The following is an 11271-nucleotide window of genomic DNA, read 5'->3' as shown; positions in this document are numbered from 1 at the left end:
CAGTTAGAAAATGAAAAAGGAAAGCTAATGCGACGATTAGCTGCAAGTGCAAGATTTGTACTTTGAATAGTTTAAATGCATTTTCTCTACTAAGTAAATGTAGCTAATACTCACATTTATGCAAATTCCAGGTAGCGTATTTATGTCCATTACAGTTCCTGACCACGTACTGCTTTGCCGAATATTTTTTAATTTATCATTAATAGTAAAAACTTGCTGTGAACGAAACCCCGGAAGCCATCACGAGTTTTGATTGGCTACTCTGATAACCTCAAAACAAATATAAAATAAATATATAGTAAAATGCAATTAGAACACCAAGCACACGTATAAAAATAAAAATAAGAAGAAAAAGAAAAGTTAAAACTTAAGTTAAAAGAAGAAAAAAGCTAAACATTTAAAAAACACGATTGGCTCCCTCTGAGGGGCCATCCTGCGCTCTGATTGGCTCCCTGTGAGGGTCCATCCTGCGCTCTGATTGGCTCGCTCTGGGTCATCCCGCGCTCTGATTGGCTCCCTGTGAGGGGCTTTCTCGCGATCTGATTGGTTGACGCTGGGGGCCAAGCACAGTTCAGCAGCAGCAGCGCCACACGCGCTGTAGCTCCGTGTCAAAAGAGACAGGACCGTGGACTGGGGTATTTCTCCTGTCAAGCGCTCCTCCGCCCTTCCGTGAGGCATGAACGGGGCTTTATTCAACCAACCAAGCCAATTAGCTTCACCATTAACGCTTATCGGGGTCTAAAAACATCATCTGAACACTCTGATCTCATTGCGGAAGTCAACGCCGTTTGTTTTTTTCTCGGTCAAGTCATTAGCTTAGCCTGTTAGCTTCTGTATTGTGCAGGACGTGTTCCATTTGCGGAAATATTTCAACAGATCGCACAAGGCTTGGTGGATTTTCATATTTCGCAAAACAAGATCTGCAACAACGAATCCACGACTTTGAATTTGCACGCGTGGTTTTACGACAATCTTTGCAAAAACAAGGAAGTGCACGGTTCTCAGTGTTGTCGTGCTAACTACCTTTTAGCACAAGAAGCTCTTTGGCTGCATTGATTCATTGTGTGCGAGTTATTAGTGGGGGTTTCCGTGTATTATCAAAGGAAAGCATTGCGAAGACTGCAATTTGCATCTTTAAAAAGGACATATCGGATTGATTGTTTGGAATAAATTGCCAAAATGATTCCAGAAACGGCACCAAAAGAAGACGTTTATCTCGCCTCTGCAGAGTTTTGCAAGACTTCTCATGTCCCCAGCTTTGACAAATACAAAGAACTCTACATGAAGTCTGTAGAAAACCCCGGTGGTAAGTCTACTCGATATTATTGAGAAAAGAGGATTATAATGTTGCACCGCTTAGTAGTACTCATTCATTCAGTCATTTGCTTTGATTGGCTAAAGACAAGTCGGATTATGAGATTTTAATACTTCATGTATTTCTTATTCAGCTTTGTCATTGTGTGTGGTTAAATGTGTTACTGGGTCATATAAAAGATGACCTCAGTTTCTGTGGCGTTTAGGTGATTGATGTAACAGTTTATGCCAGGTGTAGCCATTACTGGAATTGCAATCGATTAGACAACCTTGGAAAGTCCCTTGTGCACTATGCATAATAAACATTACTTAAATTAAATTAAAACATGGTGGCTGTCAGTTGAATTATTGACAGGTTTTTTTTTTTACAAGAATCTGCATGTTGTAAAATGTGTCAGAGGTGATACACTAGGGATGTCATAATATAAAATTTTAATATGCCAATAAAATATGGTGCAAATAAAAGTCACAATTACATGCTTAACGTTTATTGATCCTCCCATTGTACAATAACTACAATGGGAGAGTTTATAATAAAGTGTATTCTTTTGGAGTGTTTAATAAATTGAAGTGACTTAATTTTGCTTCCAAAATATTGTTATAGTTCTTAAATTTATATATTGTGATCTAAAATAATAATCTAGGGTTGCCAAAAGTATCAAAAACAAATACTAATGGATACTAAACCTAGTATTGAAACTAGATTCTCATTTGAGCAATATTTCATACAAAAGAGTTCACATTCACGTTCACAACTAAATAACTTTAGAAAGGATCTTTAGCTGTATCAGAGTATAAATCCACGTAGACAAGTATACGCCTATGGAACGTACCTGGACGACTGAGGGACTACACAGATAAAAGACCGCACAGCAATATAAAAGTCAGTTTAATGTTGAAAATTGCATTGTAGTGACTAAAGAAAGAGTGTTTTAATTATCATTGTGGTATCGGAATTGATATTTAGTGTCAAGTGTATTCCTTAGTATCTGAATTTTTGTGTCGCAACAACACTAATATTGACATCACTGGTTGAGCATGGACATGTGTATTTTATTATAATGCATTGGACCTCAGCATAGATACTTTTAATCAGTTGCACATTGTTGTATTATCATGATCAAAACAGCACATTTTTCTAAACCATCAATTTATCTGAGTCCTACAGTTTGTTAGATATACTGGGAGTTGTTTGGCATCTCTCCTTGACTTGACAGAGAAATCTTTAAAATATTCAATATTGCAAGGTACAAAGTGTTCCGAGTATGCAATAATTGGAGTAGAAATGCTGTAGAAAGTGGCCAAGCCAGTTCTTCCTGAATACGTTGGTCACCACAGCTGGACTCTGAACTGTGGTTTATTTTCATTTATGGCTTCCAGTAGTCGTACAGTTGTCATGAGTCATAGAGGAAAGGGAATTAGAGTTATAAAGTAAACAATGGATGATAAATGCTCTGGAGATATTGAGAAATCCTAAAGTGTACAGAATGTCTCAGAAGCACAGCTTAGGTAGAAAAAATGTATTGGTCGGCCTTTTTTTTATTAGAATTTTAAGGATTTGCACAACAGCAAAAAGAGGAATACATGGAGTGAGTAAGCTGGAGTTTGTGGAGTGACTGGATAGTTTAACCTGCTTTTTCACTTGTTTATTAGTACTTGTACACTCCATAGTAGTGTTGTCACAATATTAAAATTTCAAACTCTATTAAGATACTAAGGAATAGACTCGATATTCGATTCTGATACCACAATGATCATGGAAAATACTACTATTGTTGAAAATGACATATTGTATAAATAAAATTGTAATAATTTCTCTTATATTACTATGTGATCTTATACCTGTGTAATCCCTCAGTGATTCAGATAGGTTCCATAGTAGTCCATGGGCATATATACTTGTTTATGTGGTCTTATAGTGGTTCTGATACAGCTCAAGATCATTCTAAATCTATTCAGGAAAGGTTCATTTCTGTCCTGTGTGAATGTGACTTTTTTTTTTTATATCGACACCTGCTCAAATGAGTATCTAGTTTAGATACTAGTTTTGTTCTTGATTAGGGTTGTCAAAAGTATAAAGAATACTACTATGTATATAAAGTTGTAGGGTGACTATATCCTTTATAAAATTTCAAATTGATTTGATCTATCAGGCACAATATGTGATGAAAATATTGATGAGAAGCATTTGTGATCTGTCTCGCTGTCAATTATCATGTTGTATTTCCTTCTGTGATCCTGTAGAGTTCTGGGGCGATATTGCCAAAGACTTTTTCTGGAAGACCAAACACAGCGGCGACTTTATGAGTTACAACTTTGACGTGACAAAGGGAGAGATCTTCTTCAAGTTCATGGAAGGAGCCACCACTAACATCTGCTACAACCTCCTGGACCGCAATGTGCACGAGAAGAACCTGGGCAACAAAGTGGCCTTTTACTGGTGAGTTACAACCCCTGCTTTTTTGTTCTCCTTTTTGTCTCCCCTGTTTGAATAGTTTTGGTTTGGAGTACAACTGGAACTTGGTAATTTTTTATTTGTGTGAATTTGTGATTGGGTAGCATTAGAGATGAGGAGCAAAAACACTAATACCGCTAATAGTGATTTAAAAAAAAAAAAAAAAAAGTATATATTTATACAATAGTAAGAACTTGTTTGTGGTACTTTTTGTACAGTAATGATAATCTCCAGCAAGGATAATTACTGTTATGCCACCAATTGCGCAGAAAATGATATTGTTTTCACTTATAACAAAGTAATTCAAAGCACAAGTAGTTGTTTGAATATTAAGAAATCATGTTGCATATATCAAAGTTAAAAAGACAAGGGCATGTAGGTTGATAAATCGGTTGGTAGAATTTGAGCCCAATTTCATGAATGTGTGGGTGATATTGATAGAAATAATAATGTGTGGGTGATAGAAATAAATAATATTGTGGCAGTCCATCAGAAATATGCTAAAACATTACTCTAAATGTCTTGGATGAGATTCAACTATTATAGTGAATGCATGTTAAAACTACCCTCAAAACTGTATAAATATCCCTTTATGCTTGAAAGAGCACATTGCAAATTCAATTTTATTTTTATTCAAACAATAAAACAGCCTTTTTTTTTTTTTTTTTAGAAACGTTTTATTCTTATTTTCGTATCCAAAACAACTGCTGAGATATTGTCAATCGTATGTCACCCCTTTGAACAAGTTCAAAGCTAATACCAGATGGTTACATTTGACTCCTTCTGGTGCATTGTGTACTCAGAAGGCATTGCAGGGATGCTGTCAGCCCCCAGCAGACTCAATATTAGAAACCATCATTGCAGGGTGTCCTTGTAATCGGAGCAACTTGTTTAAATGTAAGTTGGAACTTTACCTTTTTTCTTGGTTATATTTTACAAATCTAGAGCACATCTTTCCCAAGTTCATTAGAAAATTGCACATCTCCCATTAGGGTTATACCAAAAACGCAAAGATTGATAGATTATGATCTAAACTTTGGTCAGTCTCTATGATAAGGGAAATGCATTTGAATCAACAGGTCTACAGCCAATCCTGTGGCAATAAGAGAGTGTGATACTGAAGAGGAATCACTGCTGTTTCGATGAAAGCTCTGAGCCAGGGGCACAGCGTGTCTCTTTGTGTCTCCTCATGTGTCCTCACGTTTCACAAGTTTTGACTTAAATCTGCACAATTTGACTAAAAGTCGTGTCTCCTTCCCTCTGGCCCTGTGTGCGGTGTCATTCTTTACGGTCACAAAAACTCTATAAATTTTGATGCTGTTGATTGAATAGCTGGTTTTAACAGGAGAGCTGCAATTATTTATAGCATCAGTTGTTGACCGAATCCATTTGCTTCAATTCCTCCCTCAGCAAATCTAACGCTGGTGTGTGGTAGGCATTGAGTCAGCATTGGAGGATGACCAACAAACAATTCTAGCTTTGGAACTGGTTTGGTTGTTTTGGGTTTTTTTTTAAGATTTTTATTTCAATTTTTATTATTTCAAATACTGAAATTTATTCTAATATTTATTATTTAAAGGCGTACTATGTAGCTTTTCTACTGGTCTCCATGGAGATGTTATAGCTCTGCCTGAAATAAACTTATTTGTCTGGTAAATGTTTCATTAGGGTTTTTTTATTGCTAAAAAAATGCCTAAAAACATACATTCTTACTGTGAGTGGAATTGCCTCACTGTACATGAGTTTTAGGCCATACTATGACAAGAAGGTGGCAGAAAGTTACATAGTGTGCCTTTTATTTAATCAGGAATGAGATAGTCTTATAGGAAGTATAGCATGGCTGTTCTAAACGCCTGTCCAACAATGAGAGAGGGGCTATGGAGGTGTGAATGGAGGCGCTCTCCTCCTCTCTCCTTTGTTTACATGTTCAGCTCTGAGCCTTTTGTCCTCACTTTCACTACAAACATGACTCTCTGCTATTGGTTCACTTCAAGTCCGTGATGTTTTCACTTGGAATGGTTGATTTGTCGGCCATTGTATAATTGATATATAATTCACTTGAGTAGGGATATAACGTGATTTTATTTGCGTCTATGCCATGATGAGTTGTGGTTCCATACAGTCACAATATAAATCAAAGTAGTATTGAAAATTATATACTAATCAATACTCTATACGGAATCTGGATTGAGTATCAAGTTTATTCCTTAATATCAAAATTGACTTTGAAATTTTAGCATCTTGGCAACACTACAACTGTGTTTGAGATGCCACTTCAGCTGTTTATCCTCTAAAGCCCTTTATATTCTCTTTCCCCCATCATCCTGAGTGACTTCTCTTCATCATCCTGTCTCTTCGTCGTCTTACTATTACATCACTGGCTTCAGAAAGTAGTGCTTTGTACAGTGAGGACAGACATGCAAGGAAGCACTTAAGGATATGAGGCTTTTAAGCAAATATTGGCAACATTCTGTCAATGGGGGAAAATGTCTTGTGAGGAAGTAGACTCTAAAACCGAATAGTTCAAATGAAAAAAAGGAAGATTATGGTTGCATACATTCATTAGTTATAGATTTTATACCTTGTTCTATTTTATTTATATAAGCAACTTCTTGCTTATTAGGTATGTTTTTTATTTTGTCAATGCATGCAAGATATTTTTCATGCATTTAAGTTAAAATTGTTTTCCTCCAGTACACATATATGTTGCAAAATCTCATTGGGTCAAAATGAGACCATGGCGTTCTGTCTGCATCTAATTAAGTATTTTCATCGGCAACAAACCAAGAAGTAAGGCTCATGTGCTGTTAGCAATAGGATGCTAGTTGTTATTGGCAAATGGTAAAACTCTGCTCTGGTCTGTGAAAGTTGTAAAAAATGTGTATAAACTCATTGTGGTTAAAGATTCTAGGAATGCTTAGGAAACTGAGGAATAACTTTAGACTGCTGCAAACTGTTTAAAATAAACTACTATTTCTGTTTTTCATGTTTTAAGGGGGTAAAAGTACAGTGCCTTTTAACTAATATGCAAACCCTGTTACACCCAAAATATGAATCAGTTTTTGTAATGCACCACATTTAACACATTTTTACCTTGGAATATTTTTGGCTTGTGTTTCACTAGTGCATTTAATTAGCCTAAAAATGAAATAGAGCAAAGGTGGAGTCTAGCTAGCCAACAAGTTTATCTGTTTATTTCCCCTGAAAGTTATTGGGTAGTAAGGAAATGCAATCCTAAATTTAAAATATGTATGTATTAGTGGTCAAAAGTCACATTCACAGGACAGAAATTAACCTTTACTTTCCTTTTAGAATGATTTTGAGCTGTATCAGAACAAGTATAAGACACATAGACTATTATACACACATGGACCACTATGGGACCTTACTTTTAAGATTTTAAGAACAACTGATGTGTGTTGCCAGTTAAATTGCATTGTGGATTTTTTTAATTCCAAAAATGTAAACTGGATAATTCAAGTTTTTCATGACTCGACTGTTTTGTTCTGGCTGCAGCTCAGGTCAAGTTGGCATTTGAAACCAGTGTTGACTTTCGCCAGTCCTGTACTGTAGTGTGTATTATTAGCTTTAGCCTTCCCCATGTGTGCCGTTATCACTATGTCTCCAGATAGCGCTGACATACTGACCAGTCCACTGACCTCTGCAAAGTCACCACCTGCAGACACGGATAATGCGAGAACTATAACAGTAACTGTCATTTGTATGATACGTGATGATTGGCAATGGCATAAGTTTGTACACACCTTTTCATTCCATGTTTTTTACTTTGTATTTATAATGCAGAATGTAATAAATATATGAAGCAAGTATGGAATTATGTAGCAAAGGAGATAAAAGATGAGCTTCATGAAGTCTCCTAATATGGTTTTTCCCAGACCAGAGGATGTGCAAAGCAGCCATCAAAGTAAAGGGAGTATGTAGGGTATTTTGAAGAATCATGTTTTTTGAGACCAGTTATTTCACACTGTATATTTACTACTTTCCATATGTTGTTGGGTGCAATAATCATGAATATGCAAATAATATGTTGAGCAGGTTGCACGCCTTGGTTCCTCCTGCGAAACCTCTTTCACTTCTCTCGGACACCCCTGACTGCACCGGTCTGTTTTTCGGGCTTTGATGCCTTCATTGTAAATGTAAATAGTGTGTGCAAACTTTTGACTGGTAGTGTATATTGCAATTGAAAAATCACAGTTTCCACATGGTTCTCACTCAACAACAAAAAAAAATCAGCCGGGGACAAAATCATTCAACCAAATTTCACCTTGAGTCAAATTGCTCTTCTTCCTTATCTCGGTAGCACTTGTTCAATTCTCATATCGTCTGAATGTAACTCGGTCACCACAGTCAGAGCAGGTCATTGAGCCTCAGAGCTGTGCAGACCGCCCTCCCTCACACAGGACCAGCTGACCAACCACACCAACAATGAAGGCACTGAAACACAAGCTGCTAACCACTAACTGACAACTGCTGGATTCAGGCTATAACTCACTAATCTTGTGCAATAAGTCATTTGTGTATGGAGAGCTGCAGAAGGTGGGGCTAGTCCATGTGCCAAGTGGTTGGGCAATACAAGAACATTTCAAATGTGTATTTATCTGGAAATGAGAAAGATTCATTAGTTAGTTCAGCTAGCCCAAACGTACAGGCCCTTTATAGTGTTGTTCCCACCACAATGATGATAAAACTCTTCACCAATTCCAATACAACAATGATAATTAAAACACACACATAGTTTAAGAGTCTGTACATTTGGGTGAGGTCAGACTGTTACATAATCTGGGTTGAGATTGGTCCATTTATTTATCCTGATAAAGGTGTCAAGACTTGTTCTATCCTGAAACAGTTTGACAGTCATGTTTATTTATACATTTTATTTAAAGCTACACCATGTAACTTTTTCAGCCAAAAAGTGGACTAAATTACATTAAGCAAGCTTGATTCTCCACAAACATGACTCATTTGGCCTGTTTGTCTCTATGGAAATGTTATTCTTTTGGCCATAAATTTCCAGAGTTTGTAACATCTCAGTTTACGTATGACTTAAACATTTGATTTCTGTGGAATCTTACCCCGTGTTGCATTCATTTTTTAATAATAAACATATTTTACTCTGAGCCACAGAATTGAAAGTGTGAAAATGAATATACTCCCAAGATATCTTTTCTTATTCCAAGCTCTTCCAGTGGAAGTTACTTCAAAAGAATTCTCAGAATTAGATAGAATAATTTCTAGATTCATCTGGCAAGGAAAAAGGCCCAGGGTTAAATACAAAACTTTACAGCTTTTAAAAGGAGAAGGGGGCATGGCCCTACCATACTTTAAAGGATATTTTTATGCTGCACAACTCAAGCCTCTTATTAATATGTGCTCCCCGAAATTTCAAGCTAGATGGAAAGATATAGAACTTGCAGATAAAGATCCACCAATACATGCAGTCTTGGCCCATACAAACTTGGATTCTTACAAATCATACAGTGGTGTGCTTTTGATCCAGGATTTAGGCCTAACTTAATGGACAATACTTTTAAACGATGGACCCTAAAAGGAGTGACAACTTTTTACTCACTTACAGAAAATGGTAAATTTAAGGACTTTGATAGTTTGAAGACGGAATACCATCTTGAAAATAATGATTTTTTTAGATATCTGCAATTGAGGAATTATTTTGAACATAACATTTGGGTTAAAACAGATCTTAATGATCCAATACTTGCAATATTCCTGAAAGCTTATAAGAACAATACAATCAAAGGGGCCATTGCTAACTTTTATAAAGGATTTTTGGCAAAAAAGTCGCATTCAACAGAATATATCAAAGAAAAATGGGAGACTGAAGGAGGACTGATAATATCAAATTATGATTGGCTGAATATTTGTGAATCTCAATGGAAGTGTACTAATTCTCATAGTTGGCGCGAGTTTAATTGGAAATGTTTAATGCGCTTTTTCATTACGCCAAAGCAAAAAATACATTTTGGGGCTGGGAATGCTGGATGTTGGAGACAGTGTGGGGCTCAGAAAGCTGATCATTGGCATATATTCTGGGACTGCCCAATAATACAACCATTTTGGGTCGAGTTCCACAGGACAGTAGTAAGTATACTTAAAGTAAAAGTAACATTACAATTTTCAACTCTTTTTTTTGGTCATTGTGTTAATCAACTTCAGCAAACAAACAAATATCTATTCCAAATTTTTACATCAGCCGCTAAAAAGGCAATAACAAGACGTTGGCTTCTTCCTGAGCCCCCCACAAACTCAGAGTGGATAAACATTGTAAATGATATATATGTAATGGAAGCGATTACCTTCTCAATTCGCCTCAAGAAACCTGTTTTCATTAAGTTATGGTCTAACTGGGTAAAATATATTAAGCCTTTACGTCCGGACTTTGTGGAGATCCGGCCCAACTAGCGCACCCTGCTGTAAAAGAGATGACCCCTCACTCCTGCGTCAGCTTTGATACTTAACTTTTCTTTATTTATTATGTAGGTCAGTGCAGTATTGTTTTCTTTCTCCCAGTGTATAAAGTTCTGTTTTAGTATTTTTGTGAAAGAAAAAAAAAAAAAAAAAAGACTGTGGATGGATTTTGTGTTTGGTTTAATGTTTTGCACCCTGAATGTTTCCCACTGTCTGAAAATAAAGAATACCAAAACATATTTTACAGTTTGTTCTTTTCTGAATCAATTACTTATTGTACCATTTAAATGGTGAGCTTTGCCTGAGCAATAAAATTGTATTTGAATTAATTTTGAGCTTTTGTTACTAAGTAAGTAAATACGTTTTTAAACAAAATCAATTGACCTGAAATCTCTTTATCCAATTAGCTCTTGTAGCCCTAATAAACTTTGTAATCTGTCTTGCACCCATGCTCCATATTAGGACGTCCCATTTGCTTTATGTCACACTAGTTGGATCAGACCCTCAGCCAAAGCTATTGGTCCAGCAACGCACAAAGCTCCTATTGTGTGTATTTCTCTCCTCTGGAATCCAGACACAGTACATCTCTGACTGTTAGTATGGGACTCTATACACATTGTTTTGATCCACTCTGAATGAATGCTGGCCTGTGGCAAAAAGGAATGAATCCAAAAGAAAAGACAAAAATATAGCTCAACTTTATGTACATTAGTTACACTGTTTTTTGTTTTTTTTTTAAATACTGAATGTGGACTTGAATGTGGAAAGCCTAATACATTACCTCATCATAAGAACAGTTTCTTCTCCTCTGCTGTTTATCTTATGAACACTTTATAATATCTGCATAAAACTGGACACTTTATAATACCGGTCACTTTAATGAGCCATGTTATTTTATTTTTAAGCATATCTTTTTTAACTCTGTGCATGCCCTTATTTGTATTTATTCAGTGTGTTTTTATGTTGCACTTTATCACTGCAGTAAGTTCCTAGTCTGTGAGCTGTGTTCACTGACGATGGCAATAAAGTCTTCTGATTCAGATTTTTTTTTACCTAAA

The 11271-nt window shown here is 36.1% G+C and overlaps 1 protein-coding gene across 2 annotated transcripts in view; it reads left to right on the top strand.

Moving 5' to 3' along the window:
* Positions 1-566: 566 nt before the first annotated feature.
* The window catches only part of acss2 (acyl-CoA synthetase short chain family member 2), a 28650-nt gene continuing 17945 nt past the window's right edge, over positions 567-11271 (top strand). For both annotated transcript variants that reach the window (XM_033969400.2, XM_033969401.2), the window contains exons 1-2: positions 567-1306; positions 3559-3754. In XM_033969400.2, the coding sequence (XP_033825291.1) occupies positions 1180-1306; positions 3559-3754 (323 nt within the window). In that variant the 5' untranslated portion in view covers positions 567-1179. The remainder of the gene's footprint in view (positions 1307-3558; positions 3755-11271) is intronic.

This window comes from Periophthalmus magnuspinnatus, chromosome 7, assembly GCF_009829125.3.
Source record: "Periophthalmus magnuspinnatus isolate fPerMag1 chromosome 7, fPerMag1.2.pri, whole genome shotgun sequence".
Taxonomy (NCBI): Eukaryota; Metazoa; Chordata; class Actinopteri; order Gobiiformes; family Gobiidae; genus Periophthalmus; species Periophthalmus magnuspinnatus.
This window is presented reverse-complemented; position numbering and strand designations above follow the sequence as displayed.